Source organism: Porites lutea, chromosome 11 (genome assembly GCF_958299795.1).
Source record: "Porites lutea chromosome 11, jaPorLute2.1, whole genome shotgun sequence".
NCBI lineage: Eukaryota > Metazoa > Cnidaria > Anthozoa > Scleractinia > Poritidae > Porites > Porites lutea.
Window position 1 is genome coordinate 11,536,211 of NC_133211.1, and position 17,500 is coordinate 11,553,710.

The window sequence follows — 17,500 nt, forward strand, 5'->3', positions numbered from 1 at the left end:
AAAATAACAGTCCAACTTACCGACAATTCATTCGTTAGCCTAACGCGGAAATTTAAAATTTGAACAGAAATTGCCCTCTTGGCAGCCACAATTTCATCTGACAGCGGTATAAAGTAAATTTGGGTAATAGGTGCATTATATGCCGTCAGAATCTGATTACAAGATTTACACAACGCTAATTAAATTTTAACACTTGTGTGGGCGAAGCAAAAGAAAACAATTCGTGATTCATTCAATTTGATGTCAATTTATGAAAAATAGCAAACAACGAATCATATAAGACACAATGATTACACAGTCTTAACTGTCACCAAAGAAAAGATTCTATGACCCGTGAAACTTTAAATGATGTCGTTGATTTTAATATGGTAGCATATAAGAGAAAACCTGTCTCCATTAAGGCAAAAACCCTTTTTCTTATGGTTGCATATACTGATCTTATCAGCCAACCCCCATATTCTCTTTACCCAATACCACTGAAGTGATTATACTACCCGATTACTCCTCTCACGTTGACTTTCCCCTAGAAATCATAGTGGCGGAGGCTATTCTATACGTGGTAGTAGTTTCTTGGAAATTTCAGCTCTAATCGAATTGTTCTTGAACGGAATCAAGTGTTTTTATCGGAGTAAATCTAACCTTTCACTGTAAGACATTAATCGCTTTTTTGAAAATACAAACCTCTATAACTGGTGCGGCAAAATTTTTCACGGAACGTTTCGGTCATAACCTCTGTGTCATAAACTTTAAGAGTATGAATCAAACCCCTTAAGTGTTTTTTGTGCATGTTCTAATCTATCTATATGTCAGGTTAGTCGGCCATGTTTTAATTTTTTTAACCTTAAATTATTAAACACACTGGATAGTACTATTAGAAATTGGCACAACCCACAGACAAGGCGCCCTGCGTTAGCGTGAAATGAATATTGGGTTATCTTGTCCTTCTGTGCACCACATAAACCATATTCATATCAGCAAGATTTTATTAGGTCCGCAATTAATATAATGTTTACCTTTCAGCAAGAAATGCCAACAAATCAATAGTAATTTCGGAAGAGATTCGTTACATAGATGTTGGAAAGTGTCAATGTTAGCTCTTGGTTCTAATTACTATAGTCATAGTCTAATACATTGATTAAAGATCAAAAAAATTTAAGTGTTGCAAGGCCGACCGGAGCCGCGTACCGCCGGGCGGAAAGTGAACTTGTAAAAATTCTAACGGCATCTTATTCGCATCTTTACAAATAGCGGCTTACAATACTACATAAATACAAATACTGTATGTCTGATAGAACAAAATTGTCAATAGCTGGAATTGGACGCACACAAACCTACGCCCATCTAAATCATACTGCCTATTAATTTATTCAAATTACATCCATTTTAAAACCACTCAGCTTATCACTGATATTTTACTGGCCCTCAGCAGCGTGATTTATTCACGAATCGCGCAATTTTTTGCTCCGCTAAAACGCGACATTTTTGCTTTCCATACAAAATGACATGCAAAGGCGTTTCCGGTTGGTCTTTTTATAAACCACCTACTGCAGCAATAACACAGCTGATAACATTGTTGTACTGACTAAAATCCTGTAATTGCGTTAATTATATTGAACGATTATTCGTGGTAATAAAGAACCTGAAACCCCGAGTGAGTTGTTGTGCATTTAAAACATCGATATAATAAAGCGGCCAGGAATTGAACATCGTGTCATGCAATTTTGGTCTGAAATGATACATGTCCCCTCAAATCGAACAGGCGCACACTTTGACGTCAGAAGAATGACTTTCATACCCGTTACTGTACTCCAATCAGTCAGTACGCAGTTTTCCCTTACATCTTTACCTAATATCTGGACCACAGCATGACTTTTCGGATTAGTTTATTTTAAAAACATCTAGGGCCCACGTACAAATCAGTGTTCTTAAAAACGCAATTTTTACCTATATCGTTTACGAATCGTTTTCACCCCCCCCCCCCGGTCATATCCGTTTCTGTTTAAAGATGTATACGGATTAGCCTTGAATAAACTGAGGAAACAGTCGACACTTCGCGACGCCGCCTCTAGCTTTCCCGCGAAATGACGTCCGAGGAACGCGGAACTGCAGAAATTCCATACTACCCAGATCTGGGAGTGCTTTTGATTGTTTGAAGCAAATTTCCCTCGTGGCTCGACCAATCAGAAACACAACCCAGATCTGGGTAATGACACGTCATCAGTATGGAATTTTTGCAGTCCTTCCTCAGACGTCAATTTTGCGAGAAACTAATGGTGGCGTCGCGAATGCCGGCTGTTTTCTCGGGCTGAGCCTTGAATCATTAGAATATTTTCCGTCTATTCTTCCAGAATCTATTTTTGTAGCCCGCGAGCAAGTTCTCCATTTAGGGGATATGAGATATCGCTAAGACACGCAGTCAAAACAAAACTCTTGAGGCCTCACTAGCCTCGCTTTCGCGCAACTAGACCCGGGCCAGCCGAAAGGTCCGCCATATTTGCATTCGGTGCAATTTTCCTTTAGCTATGGGACTCCGCTGCGCGCGCGCTTCACGTTCCAAAACAATGAAACGGCGGCCATGTTGGTGCTGTGGAAGTTGAACCTTTTTCTTATGAAAGAACTTTCTTTTGTTTCAATAAATTTGCATAGACGCTGGCCACGTGAGTGAAAGCGCTCTATGGAATGCAAGACGAAGGGAGTATGACTGATTTTTATACAATAAGCTTTTGACAGCAAAACCAGAAGATGCCTACTAAAGCACCACTGCATCCCTGGGAGTGGGCCACTGCACCATGGCAACGCATGCACATCGACTATGCCGGCCCGTTTCAGAACTCGATGTTCTTAGTGGTTGTCGATGCACACAGCAAGTGGCCGGAAGTGATTCCGGTTAGTTCCACCTCTTCAAGGTCGACCATCGAAAGATCTTACGCGATTTATTAGCTAGATTCGGAATTCCTGAACAGATCGTTAGTGACATTGGTAAACAATTTGTTTCTGAGGAGTTCAAGGCGTTTGTCAGGTCCAATGGCATCCGCCATATAACATCAGCACCATACCATCCGACTACAACAGGTCTAGCGGAGAGGGCAGTACAAACCTTCAAGCAAGCATTACGTTCCATGTATCAAAGCTCAAAGCCACTGAAGGAGAAGTTGACAAAGTTTCTCACAGCTTATAGGAACGCTCCTCACTCCACCACCGGTGTGAGCCCAGGACAGTTACTCCTTGGAAGACCGTTGCGCACTCGCTTAGATTCGGTGAAACCCAACTTGAACCGTAAGATAGTTAACTGACAGCACCAGCAGAGCATCAGGGCCGCGAATGAGAAAGGTAGACGGCGTCGTCAGTTAGAGGTTGGTGATCCGGTGATGTCACGAGATTATCGAGGGGATATGAAGTGGTTCTCAGGACTGATTGTCAACAAGACACGTCCGCTGATGTACGAGGTGCAGGTGGCACCAGGGATTATTTCGCGTCGACATATCGACCAGTTGAAGACAACGGCAGTTGAGCACACAGTTGAGGTCACTGACACCGACACTGTTTAGGTCAGCCAACCCGAAGGTGGCCAGCATACCACCAGCGCCAATCCAACTGAGTGCTCCACCCAATGTTGTCGGTACAGTTCCAGAGATTCCCGTGGCAGATCAACCGGAGATGGTTCCTGTTCCCACACCTATAGCTCCCGACCCTCCTGAAGCGACTCCAGTCAGTCCCACGGTCCGCGAGTGGCGGTACCCTCAGAGAGTGTGCAGGGCACCACAGAGACTCGATCTCGGAATGGTTTTTCTGTTTTTCTTAGAGAGTGTAGGTTACCGGACACTGTTAGTCGATTTGGTTTGTTTCCTTGAGATTGTATTTTAGACACAGTTACAGACTAGGGACGGAACATTTTTGTGTGGAGAAAATGTTATGGTCTCCCTGTGCGTTTTCCATGTATAGTAATTACATGCGAACACACAGATTCAATAAAAACGTGATTGTAGTGAACCGTCATGCTGTCCGGGTGCGTTCTCAGATCTCTCGTCAGTAATTGACAGACAAGGATCTGTACAACATTACATTTCAATTTACGTAATGTTAGTTTATTATTTTTTAGGAATTGTCTGTTTTTTTTTACTGCCCATCAGTAAAGAAACAGTATAGCAAAGCATTTCATTGATCAAATTGATAAATCTTAACTTTTGTGTCTCCAGAATGAAATCTGGGAGCGAAAGCGTTAAGCAAAGAGGCACAAAAAGGCAGTGATGGAATTTTTCTGTAAGGCTAAGGCTAAGGAAACCAAACTATAAAAGCTTTATCAGATGACCCCACAAAAAGCAAGCCTTCCACCAAGCCCCATTAAAGTACAAAATGTCACTTGTGATATGTGACGTGTAACGCAGAACAAAAAAACTCATGATTTACTAATGACAGCCAGGTAGGAAAATCGATTCAAACAATTGAACACTGTCGCAAAATAGTAAAACGCTTGAATGAAATAATATAAAATTTTGGAGTAAATTTGACCCGACATCAAACAAACCGAATGGGAAAATATTCCCTAAATTGCGTTTATTCTTCCTTTTATATTCCATTTTAAATGTTTCAAAATGAGTCAGCAACACCTGCCTTCAAATGTATCTTTTATCTTAAAGATGACTAAATTCGTTATGTAACAAATTGCATTTTTTTTTCTAACAAGAACGTATCCTTTCAAAACTCCTTCGAAGCGTTTTTAACTTTTTAATATTGCCACTGCTGTACAACTGCGTGGTTCAGGTTGGTTTCACTGGGTGACATTCCTAGGAATGAACGCCAACGTGAATCTCTTCCAACTGCTTGAAAATTCCTACAACTCGTTATTGTCATGTAGCATTGCAAATCGACGCTTGTAACAGCCTTCTCAGACGGTTCGCGTCTTTTGACCTCAACACAACCTCTTACAATGCGTTTTCAATGATACTCGAGCTTATTAGATTAAAATTTTTACTAAAACCATCCAAAAACTAAGAAACCAGGAGGAAGTAAATCAAATTAACCTACAATTATCTATAAAATATTTCAATTACCGTTTTCTCCCTGCAGAGCGAAGGAACCAAAATGCGCCCTGGGTTAGCAATTTCTTGGCGTGCTCGGATTTTTTCCACCTCTTAAACCTAGCGACTCTGGCCTTACAATTGCTTTGCTACACCTGCATCGGCATCTAGCACTCTTTTTTTTAAACCAAGATACCACATCCTATCACAAAGGTAATTTTTAATCAGATTTTAGCCTTCCGACCAAGAAAATGAAATGTTCTGACCGCTCTGTTTATCAACCTTTTAGCGCTGATCAACTTTGGATGGGTCAAGACAACCAAATTACTAAATCAAAACTTGTAAATAAATTTGGTTGCCATAAAAGATTGATATGAAAAAAAACACTTCATATTTTTTTTGTTTTTGAAAATTTCAATAATTTTCAAAGAAAAACGTCACCTTAAATCTTTCAAGTTTTCGTCAGTATGGGTGATTAATATCGTAAAATAATTGCAAATTAACTTCCTTAAGAAAAATTCCTTTTATATCATGTTTTATATTCCGTCGTAAATTTAGGTTAACAGTTCGACAAAAAATGAATCCCGACGAATATGATTTTGCTTTTCTTAATTAAAGGTTATGATATAAGTTGAACCAAATATACCAAAGATAGTTGTAAATTAAAATTTAGATCGCATAAGTCTGTTACGAACTTGCCAGACAAAAGTCGCTTACGTTTAGAAATTAGATTTTCCGTAATACAGAGACGAATCAATAACTTCCGAACAAACTTGCCTTTTTTCTTAAAAAACAAAACTTATTAAAACTCAATTCAGACCTAATTCATACTCAAACAGGTCAGAAACTTTTGACTTGAGATCAAGCCGAAATTTTGCTGCTCTCAACTGAAAAATTCATTTGATTCGTCTTTCGGGCACACAAATTAGCAGCACGCGAGCGTGTAAACGGAGACTCTCCACGCGAGCGAGTGAGCGATTTGGCACGTGCCGAATGCTTAGCTCGCTCCCCTTCCCGGGTTGTTTTGATTAACGAAGAAATATCCATATTAGAGAACAAGGTATAATATTTCCAAGGTTCGAAAGCGTCACAGTATTATATTTGAAATAAATACCTATATCGAGACACCACAACTTCATGGCTTTTAAGTGAACGAAGATCACCTAAATTAGTGAAGGCTAAAGTGCATAAAAACGGGGCTCAAACTAGCCATGGCAGTTTAACTGAAAGCTGATACCTAAATCCCATTCATGATAAAAATGAAAACTGAACTTAACGTAAAGAGTACTGGAAACGCTATTTGCACACACCTTACTCAAGGTACAAGGGAATCATCGAATTGTAATAAGAAAACCTCCAACCATTCTCCAACAAAACCACGGCGTACCGTTCACGGCGTCCTGCTTGTGAGATTTCTGGCAGGGTGTAAAGCAGTGCAGAGTTCCCTATAACAACTGATAGACAAAACATCTTGTGAGACAGTGGTCAGTCTCATTTTCATGACATTTTGGGTAATCCTGTTTATTCTTTTGCCAGTTTTTTTCTTTGCTCCCGGGCGCAAGTCAAGAGCGTACTTTATTAATCTTCTTAAGTTTTTCAAGAGGCTGAAACAAGGTTCTCAGCATTTATAATGACTACTTCCACTTCGACGCTTCGATACTATCTTTTTTTTTTTCAGTATGTAACTTAAACTTGAAAGCCCATTTAGCTTACCATATTTAGAAATCTTGAATTCTCAGTAATTCTACAGCTAACAAGACAATCGCCAACTCGAAAGCTGTTGTTCCTTTGGCCACTGTGCTCGTACCTGAATATATTTTAACACAATTGTTAGTACTAAGCAATGCCCTGTAAACAGCATAAAATATAAAGTTGAAGATGAATTTCTCAGTTCATGCTACTGAACGGTATCAAACGCAATGCCTTCAATAACATTGCTGCATAAAGTTATAATCATATTCTGCCAGTAACAGGTTACCGTAGCAACAGTTTTACTTGATAGAAATATCCTTCATTATAGCCTTTTAAAGCACTTTAAAGTACTGATAACTCAAACCATAGTTTGATAGCCTCTGTTATATAAAGGATTCAAGATTTTAGTTTTTCGCAGAGTTTAAAAACAAAATATGGGATCGCCCCTCAGCCTCCTTTTTGAGTTTTGGAAAACACGCCCAATTTTTTTGGAACCGCACAGATAGTCATAATTTGTCATGATAATCACAATACGACACTGGAAAAAAGTAACAACCTAACAAACAAACAAAAAACTAGGGTTACCAAACTAGTTTTTCAAACATGAGCATTTAAAGCTAAAACCAAGAGTGTTTTATAGGGATATGCTGTTTCTATTGTAACCTGTTAAAGAAGAAAACGACCACCACTTGTCAAGCAAAGAATGGGTAATGTGACATCAAAGAAGAAAGGGGGTAGCATCCACTGTAGAAGAAATGTTTCAAAATAAAGAGCAACCTTAATTTATTATAAGGAAAATTCCCGCATAAGAACCAGAGAAACATGTCCAAACTGAGGTCCCGTCTACACGTATCCTGATATTTTTTAAAACGGAGATTTTTTTCCGTCTGTTTTCGAAAAAATACCCGTCCATACGTAGCGTATTCGAATCGTTTTCGTCCGTCCACACGGAGACGCTAAAGCAATGGAAATACGATAGCATCCCTTACAGAGCATGCGCTATGCCAGGAGCCCGTAAGTAGTATACCACTTATGACATCATCCTATTCGAAAACCTCCGTTTTGGTGCATAATAACGCATTTTGCAAGCGGTTCAACTCAGAGAGACTTTTTCCCCTTTTGAGTTTAGTTCTGCGGGATTTAAGATCGGCGTCTGAATCAATTCGGCCGATGTTTTAGAATTATTTGGGTCGGCCTTACTTTAAATTAGATCAGTTTAGCGCATGAAAAGTTCGGCGTCTGAACTGGGCCTAAAAAATGTGTTGCGTCTCTTCATCAGTGTCACGGGAAAAGTAAGAAGAACAAAACGGTTCATAGACATGCTGATATTTTAAAAGGTTCATCATCCCTTCCAGGTGAAAGATCAAAGCTATCCTCACACATTTAAACATTTCAATAGTTTAAAATCGTCGATCCGAGCACCTTATTTTGTGTCCTACTTTTGTTTGTCCTGTAGGTATTTCTGCAGAAAATGTGAACCTAAAGAGCCTACGCAGAAACACTCTAAGAGATTCAACTAGTTTACAGAGTGCTCCAGTATTCCAAGTTCTGGTGTATTAACGTTCCCTGTTCCGGTGATCCTTCTCTTACACTGTTCAGTTATGTCACGCTCTTGTTCCGAGACCCTCCGAGACCAACATGCACCCATGATATATGCACAACGACTCTGCATTTCACTTTATCTTCCTAGTGCTAAGTCATTGAGCTAAATTGCCGAAGAATCCTAAAGGCGATTAAAAAAGGGTCAAAGTGCGAAAAAAAAAAACCTGCCAAGTCATCTTGTTTCGACAGTTTCGTCACCCCGACAAGTCCTGGGAACGACACTATCACCTGACGCAACACTTGCGTTAGCAGTCAAAGTAGATAAAAGTTGGGACAGACGACAGAAGTTCCAGTTTTGTTCCTGTCCCCTTCCAGTTTGATGTCACTGTTACTGAGAAGAGAATTGTCGAGCTAAAGAAAATGGCGATGGAATTCTTAAAATCTCGCCTTCGTGCGATAGTCTATGCACCTGGGACAACCCCGATCGACTGGAGGCTCTTTTCTATTCTTTTCCTTTCAATGGTGCGTAGGTTTATTTCACGATCTTTCAATTTTTTTTCTCTAGTATAGTTTGACTCTCCTCTCAAAAATAGTGTTAGTCTAATAGTATGACTAAAATCGTTTTTTGCGTAAAAAAAGTCTCCAAGAAATCCGTTCAGCATCCCGATCGCACAGATATTTGGCTATTGTGCGTGAAGTGATAGTTTCTCGTGGATAAAGAAGATATAGCAACACAGTACCTACACAGAGGGCACAGCTTAAAGGGGACTTTAAAATAATGAACGCTTATTGTCTGCGATTCAAACTAAACCGTGCATTAACGGGTTTGTAAAATGTTGTGAGCGCCTGTGTTACCCAAAGTAAAGTCTTCTGAAAGCTGCCATTTTGGTTTAGGCGCGAATGAGAAGTCAAAGGGGGTGGGGAGAAGGTGGGGAAGGTAACATACTGCTGGGCTTAATTCTTTAGGACATTAGAGATTATCTTGGCTCGCCCATTTTTTTTAGAGTTGCTCCTTTGCTTTACAAAATAATCTCCTTCCTTATTACCGTATTTTGTACATCGTTGGGATTGGACTTGTAAATGGAGGATTTGTGGATCACGGACTTGTAAAATGCCATATTACCCCTTTTCTGTGTACAGTTATGGCTACCCTAGCCTGCTAGCGTAGACAACTTTTTGACTCTTGTTTCTTGGCGGGTAAATAAAACCCAAAAAAGTTGTCTGCTCTCGCAGGCTATGGCTGCCCAGTTTCCAGCCAAATATGTCATAGGTTACAGAGCATTAGCTGGGGAATTCTGCGTAGAAAGCGGAGAATTCTCCAATCTCTGATGCCTAATGAAGACCCTGAAATCGTGATTTATCTATTTATTTATTATTTAGAAGGGTTTTTGGTTAAAGCCATCATACTCTTACCTTGCTAGCAGAGATTTCTTTCTGACATTGTTTCATTCATGTCCCTGATATTTGCATGGCTGGCTTAGAGCCAACTACTCAAATGTAAGTGATGTAAATGACTTCACAAATGCTAAAAACCATGCTGAAAACATATCTCTGCTTGCAGGGTATCCCACTACTCCCATATTGATGGAAAATTTGGCATTATACAACCTTGACCTACCCGATGCTTTTAGAGTACCTCTAAAGGCTACCATATTGTACAGTTCTGTATAGCTCCTATATTATATGATACATACATTTACAAACAGCACTGCATGATCTTCCCCTGCATTGACCTTGTCTTGCTAGTTGGTACCTGTATTAAGATAAAAAAAAAAACAAAACCCATTGCATCGTATTGTTTATTGTGTGTTTTTTGATGATTACAATTTTATTTGCATTATTTCCTTTGTAGTTGTGCCTTTCACTCTCCATCACAATACTATTTCCATTTCTCCCTGCTATGGTGAAGGTAAGTAATGTCCTTTTTCACTGTCTAAACTAATACATATTTTATAATGCCTGGCACAAACTAGTCTAGTTGTTGCAGCTGTACAAAACCCTTTATATATACTCATTGTAAGATGCATGTCTGTTGAATCAGTGGGGTACCCAACCAAAATACATGTAAAAAAACAAGTCAAGAATCTGTTATCCTTCTAGACTATTATTATGTTTTCTTGAACCAGGATATAGTTGGTGGAAAAATAATGTTGAGGCACTGTCATCACATGAGTTACATGTGTATTTCAGAAAAAAAAGAAGAATCTGGCCACTCTCTCCCCTCCAACCACATAATTTACACCCATCCACAAGAAAACTACCATAAAATCATCCTCAAATAAAACTGATGCAACTAGGTGGCTAACGTGCAAATAAAGTCAAAGACAACAGTACTACTTCTTTTGCATTAATCTATATCAACTTTAGGAACAATACATTGATTTTCATTCACTGATTTTTTTGTCAGAGTTTTGGGATATCTGATGAAGAGGCAGGTTAGCGTTAAAGAACATTATCATTAAATGCAATATTTAACAATGTATAAATTTGTAAGTGCAATATTGAAACATTGAAATATATGTAGCAAGAGTTTCAGCCAAAACTGCTGGAGGAACATTTGCAATTAAAATGTTGAGTAACAATTTGGAGCATTTACAGTGCTTCTAAAACTAAAGAGTACCTGTTAAAAGAATATCATGATTGGTAATTGGCTTTGTTTTAAGAATGAAGCAAACATGGAAATTACATGGCCTGAAAACTCATATAGGTGGTGTGTTCTACCCCAAAGCAATTCAGTTATGGGATTCCAAAGTTTGCAAAAAAAAATTACCACCTAGCGTGCAAAGAAAGTCGTGTCCGATAGCCTTGGGCTAGTGGATTTTGCTATCAGGCTAGTGATTTTTGTTCCTAACTTGCGCGACGGGCAAGTGCTGTTTTTTGGGGAAATCCAAATTACAGAAGGATTGTAATCAATCCTGCTAATCAAAAAGGGTTTTGGGGCTAGTTGAAATGACTTGTGGGCTAGTACATGCTAGCTACAGCGTGCCCGAATGGCAGGCTGTAAAACTGACTTTCTTTGCACCCTGCCACCACTAAAATCGTATTATTTCATATTATTGCCAAATGATATTGGTAGTTCAATACAAAATTTTGTAGCCATCATGTTAAACCAAAAAAGTTACAAGGAAATGTTTCTCATAGCTCAATGTGCAGTCAGTATCAATGATGGAGCCACCTTTAATAACTTTCTCTTATTTATCACCAGGTTACTATGCAGGTCTTGTGGCATCCTCCATGTTTATTGGGCGTGTTGCAACTTGGTTTGTAAAATTCTTTGTACAAATACCACTGACTGTATTTAAAGGTGACAATATCACAAAAACAAACAAACATTTTTGAGTGTCAGACATTATTGAAGAGATTTGGATTTTTCAAACTTTGCATCTAAACTGTCAAACAAGCTCGAGTTCACTCTGACATTCTTTTACATTGAATTTTCTTGCTTATCTCTCAAACAAAAGATAGAAATATTATTAGGTGGTGAGTAGTCCCAAAGTTTGGATTTTTTATGAACACAACCTTTCCCAAATAATAAATATTACTGCAATTTGATTTTCAAAAGCAAAGTTTCATCCGCCTCCACTACAGGAATATGCAGTTAAATTTGTTTCATTTCATATATTTTCAAAAAGCTTAATATTTCAGACACTAATTTTTACCTCCCTCTATGCCAATTTTAGCTACTTTTGGGGATGGCTCGCAGACAAAATTGGTAGACGACCTGTGCTGTTACTTTCTCTTGCATTACTCACTGCAAGTATGGTTGCCTTTGGATTGTCGACCTCACTATATATGGCCATCTTCACAAGGTTTTTTGCAGGGATATCCAATGGTATTTATTTAAAAAATTATAATAAATTTGTCTAAAATGTTTGCACATGTATACTAGTGAAAAGACCACAGTGAAGACTACAGTAAAATGTATATTGTCACAATTTCCTGGCTTTTAATTTTCATGTTAGAAGCAGCATTTGTGGTTCAAATATATTCTCTTGAGACAAGAGTCTCATCTCTCAAAGAATCGGTGGAGCAGCATTTTGGAATGAATGGCAAGCAAAGAAATTCGACCCAATTTGCAAAATGGCCAACAAGCTAAGAACTCTGTGATTGCCAAGTCTATAATGGCCTGCTAGTTTCACTATAAAACAATGGAAAGGTGCAATAAATGGAAAAATTCCTTTGGTGCTTGGCCATCTTAAAAAATATGACCTCGCAGGCCACACTTGGTCATCATTTTTGAGGAGGCCTCTGAGCTCAGGGGTTATCCTACAAACGTGACATTTGTGTAAAAATAATATGTATTGTATTTATGCAAGCATGGAATTTAAGAGTAGTGCTATCCAAATATTTTGACAAACTATAAACAAAAAATAAGATTGCATGAGACTAGACAAAAGACATCACTATTATTCTATAATACAAAATATAATTTCCTCAATATGCAATATATTAGTCAACTTGCTGTGGAGAGCTCATCTGCACTAAATGAATGTGTGGTTTTTTTTTTTTGAGAAATGTATAAAATCATGCATTTTGGCCTTAAGCATTCTGTGTTTAATATTAAAACAATCACAAACAGAAATAAAGATCACTTCCAAGAATAGCCTGGTTAGATTAACAAATGTATCAGATCACATTTTTGATGTGTCATTGTCTACCCATGATTTATTTTCTTAGAAATCAAGATTTCCCAACATTTTGTTAATATTAAAAAACAGCAACAACATAATGATTCCTTCGTTGATCTGTGTTGATATTAAATGCATGGCGTTTATGCAAGTTCTACTTGAAACTTGATATTCTAACACATTCTTATGATAAAAATGGTACTCTTTGTTCAAGGTTTAATTGGAACAGTTAAAGCAATTGCTTCAGAAGTTTGCGATAACACTAACCAGGTAGATTCCGACAAATTTTCCAAATCTTGAACCTATTTCAAACCAAGACATGCCATTTTCCACACCCATGTTCAGACTGGTACTCAGTTTGCCAACCCATTATCTTGTCCATTTAGTATTAGTCAACATACTTTTCAAGCTGTTTTTTTTATAGTAGTATTTGAACTGAATGTTCTTATTCATTCAGAGGTGAAAAGTCAAATAAGTTTATGTGCCCTCATGGTTTCCTTGAAAACCATACTTTCTTGAATTCAGAATCTACATAATTAGGGGTGGCGAATGGTAAAATCCGAGACTCGCCGAGACGCCGAGACCCTAGTTAGAAATCCGAGCCCGAGACTCTTTGGTAAAAAGTTTTGAGACTCAAAAATTAAAAACAAACCATGCAAAAACGAGACTTCGAGACTTATCAAAAACGCTTCCGAGATTTCGAGATCCTGTTAAAATTTTCCGAGACCCACGTGTTTCGAGGTACCATTCGCCACCCCTATAATTATACCCCTTTTCAGACCAAAACTGCTCAAAATCCATGAGTGGCACATACCTATAACGCATATAGGGGAGTGTTTCCGCCCTACTGGGGTAAAGTGCAACACATATTAGAAGAACATTTTTTTTTTTTCATTTATGCATATTTTACTAAAAAAAAGAGAGAAAAGATAAGAGAGCCTCAGGATGAGAAGGTAGAAGATCAGACTTAATGTGTTCAGGACGCAGGGGGATGAGTTTTAACTAAGGAAGCATTCCATGGATCGAAAAAGGCAAAAACATTTTTTACTGCAACACAGTATTGACATAGACAACTTTTGTCTTAATTTTGAAAGTCAAAAAGGCTGAGAAAGTTATGCTGTTTTTCATTCTTTCAGGCAATAGGGATATCAGTGGTAATTACAGCTTGGAATATGGGTCTTATTGTTGGCCCAGCTGTAGGAGGTTAGTATGATGATTATATACCGTATAAGTAAGCCGAGAAGACAAATAATAAGCCTGTGAGCAGTCTATTGTTTTACCTCTTTCACCCAGTTAAAGGGTAAAGGAAAACACTCATATATCATTAATTTGCATTGCATTTTTCAATAATTCATTACAGGATATCTGGCAGAACCAGCAGAGAAGTACCCAAATGTGTTTCCTAAAGGTACAATTTTCTATGGACACAATAATTTGGTTAAAAAATTTTGTACAAAAGTATACATGTATTTGTGACAATAATTCAAATTCGTCATGAATAAAAAGCCAATATTTTTCAGCCTCTCATCTGTTCTGCTGCATTCATTCTGGCAGATTTAGTTGTGCTGATATCTATTTGAGATAAGAAGACACTAATTTTCTATTTATGGGAAATAGGCAGAAATAAAACTGTAACATAATTATGGAGAAAAGAGCTTTTACTGCTGCTTGTTCTAGACCATGAAATGACCTTTCCACAAATTAATATTATTTCATGACCTATAGCACATGCCTAGTTTCCTTAATGCTTTGTAAATAATCATTTTTCATCTCATTTTTGCCCTGACATTAATTTATTAATCTTGCTTCTTTTAATACATATGTAGGTTCCTTTTTTGATCAATTTGCCTTCTTCCTGCCCTGTCTGTTCAACTGTGTGTTCCTACTTATTACATTTTCGTTGGGTTATTTCTACTTACAAGAGACTCTTGTCAAAAGGTAAATAGTAACTATATTGACAATACTGAAAGGAAATGGGGCAGTGTAAAATGCAGACTGTGGACTGACTACAGACTATTGTTTTTAGGGTTAGAAAATAATGGGACTATTGTTGTCACGCACTCATTTGCATGGTGAAAACAATAGTCCGCAGTCTGCGTTTTACACTGGCCGGAAAGGAAATACTTGAAATGACACTGTCACTGATTCTGCCTGCTATTTTGCCTTAATTCCAAAAGAATTTAATATCAAAGAGTGTAGATACTCTTTTTAAATTGGGATAATACAGGGTATCACTTATTTTAATAAATGAGAAAAAGAATTTCCTCCTTAGTTGCAGCCAAAATTACAAATGAAGGAGAGAGGTGAAATCAGACATCAGCACATAGTCAATAGATTGAGTTAACTATCTCTCAAAAGACGAACACCTCCCAAAACAGACTTTGAAGAATTAGTTCCTGTTGTTCTTCAGTCATTTTCATTTTCTTAGTGGACATCAGTCTTAAAAACGGACATTCAGTAGTGCCCCCAAATGGTGTCTGCCTAAGGGAGAGTTGACTGCATAGGTAATTGCTATGGTTTGGGGCAACTTTAGTTCATCTCTAATCTCAACCCACCCACCTGGCCAAACCAATGACAGTGTCAATCGGATATGCCAAGGAAGTAAATTGTGACTGGAGTAGGGTGATCTCAATTTCTAGGTGTTTTTACTGAAAATAGTTAGTGGCATTTTACTACCAAACAAAACAACAAAGTAACTTAACTCTTGATTTGTTTTTTCAATGCAGAGACACTACAACAGTTGCAAGCGAACCAGGTGAATTACCCATGCAAAGCACAGTTTCCTTAGAGGGTCAAGATGATTCCAATGAGCAAAGATTACTGGAGGACTCTGAGAAATGTAGTACACAAGTAACCAGTTCACAAGAAAACAGAGAAGTTGAGATATTTATGAGTGATGCCAGCAATAGTGAAAGAGAAAAAGGAGAAAGTTGCTTAAGTGGTTGCCAGCATTACAGATGCTGTAGAATTTTCCATAACAGCAATCTTGGAATTTTGCTCAGGTAAGGTACATTGTAACTTCTGGAAAATTATGCACAAACCTATATAAATGGGATGATGTTTCTGTTGTAAAGGACAAACCCAATTGCACAATCCTGAAACTTTAAAAATTATTATGAAACAAGACCACCATAGTCCTTCTAACTATCCAAGTAAATGTGTTTCTATTTCATGGGGCAATCTACAAAATGGTATTATTAGTTTCTTGAAAGAAAGCCTTTCAACATGTAGGGAGAGAATTGCAGCAAGTTGAGGCTTTTCCTGTGGGTACCGTGGAAGGGCAGTGTTCCTGCAGCATCCGCACAGGCTACATGTAACTACATCATCAAATACTGTATTTAGATAATCATTCAGCATAGATATAGGGTCAATAGCTCCTTACTTTACTGTCTGCCAGATGACTTCAAATGACCCGTCCACTCCCCGCAAAAATTGAAGGCCTTTTAGAAGAAGGAATAAGACATGCAAAGCCTTCTGGGAGATTTGTAACTCATTTTTTGATTAGGCATTGTCCTCACAGGCAACCCAATTAAAATATCAAGTTAGAGGACATTTTTGCACAAAGGCCTTTAATATTATTTTTATTATGTTGTTATTTTCAGAAATCGCAACACTCTTCTTGCCATTGGTGTCTATGCCTTATATTCAGCTGTAATTATTGGATATGATGAGCTGTTTTCACTTTGGGCTGCCACTCAATCAAAGCATGGTGAGAAACAGAGGCATAAGAAGCAATTTACTTTTTGGCCAGTCAAGTGTGATAGCTTATAAACACTCTTGTTTTTTTTTTTATGAAGAACTGATAATCATCATCATCATCATCATCATCATCACCATCACCATCACCATCAACGTCATCGTCATCCTCACCATCATCTTCATTATCATCAATAATTGAAGTTATGGCATTTTGTACCAACAAAACAGTACTGTTAACTCCTTATAGTTATGAATTAAATATTATTATCAGAAAGATATTTTTGTACCTTGACTCACTGAGAGTAGCCTATTATTTAGGTATGGGAAGCAGTATCAACCAAGAAAAGCATGCTTTGCAAGACTTAACGGAACATCATAAATAAGCTAATTATGCCAAATCCAGCTGTGAAACCTAGGACACGGTGTTCCCCCCATTACGCCATATGTTTGTTGTCTTGTTTTATTACACTTTACTCTAAAGCCTAGCTAAAGGAACTATGACATTAACATATTTTTACAGCTAGTACCTGTATACTTCATTTTCAACAGGTGGACTTGGATTTTCCACTGACCAAATAGGCACTGTATTACTGTGTGTTGCAGCCCCAGTTCTTGTTCTTCAAGTGTGGCTGTTTCCTAAGGTACATGATTGTATAATATAAAAATTAATACAAAGTCTACTGAAGCCATCTTCAAAGCCAGTTGTCAAATTTATTATTGGCAGTCAAACAGGAGACAAGTTGTTAATAGGAGGGCTAAAGATACTGAGAATGCTATGAAGACTCTTATAATGAAGTGTCCATTGCCAGTGCTTCAACAGCTTCATGTTAAAAACAACTTGTAAGAGTACATTTTGTACGGTCCTTGCTAAGAGGTCGGGCAGCCAAATATGAACAGATGTTAGGAGAGGAAGTTTGATCT

General features: G+C 37.9%; 2 protein-coding genes across 2 annotated transcripts in view; one reads left to right on the forward strand and one right to left on the reverse strand.

Moving 5' to 3' along the window:
* LOC140951519 (nitric oxide synthase, inducible-like) overlaps positions 1-17,500 on the reverse strand; it is a 56,995-nt gene that overhangs the window by 35,195 nt on the left and 4,300 nt on the right. Inside the window, exons 2-5 of the mRNA XM_073400778.1 lie at positions 17,107-17,215; positions 9,947-10,005; positions 6,732-6,825; positions 6,329-6,472 (exon numbers count right to left, since the gene is read on the reverse strand). The gene's annotated coding sequence lies outside the window, so the exon portion shown is untranslated. The remainder of the gene's footprint in view (positions 1-6,328; positions 6,473-6,731; positions 6,826-9,946; positions 10,006-17,106; positions 17,216-17,500) is intronic.
* The window catches only part of LOC140951518 (uncharacterized), a 15,322-nt gene continuing 6,368 nt past the window's right edge, over positions 8,547-17,500 (forward strand). The window contains exons 1-12 of the mRNA XM_073400777.1: positions 8,547-8,774; positions 10,105-10,161; positions 10,660-10,687; positions 11,458-11,512; positions 11,933-12,084; positions 13,095-13,150; positions 14,017-14,083; positions 14,241-14,288; positions 14,707-14,818; positions 15,607-15,882; positions 16,483-16,589; positions 17,129-17,220. Of these exons, the coding sequence (XP_073256878.1) occupies positions 8,673-8,774; positions 10,105-10,161; positions 10,660-10,687; positions 11,458-11,512; positions 11,933-12,084; positions 13,095-13,150; positions 14,017-14,083; positions 14,241-14,288; positions 14,707-14,818; positions 15,607-15,882; positions 16,483-16,589; positions 17,129-17,220 (1,152 nt within the window). The 5' untranslated portion in view covers positions 8,547-8,672. The remainder of the gene's footprint in view (positions 8,775-10,104; positions 10,162-10,659; positions 10,688-11,457; positions 11,513-11,932; positions 12,085-13,094; positions 13,151-14,016; positions 14,084-14,240; positions 14,289-14,706; positions 14,819-15,606; positions 15,883-16,482; positions 16,590-17,128; positions 17,221-17,500) is intronic.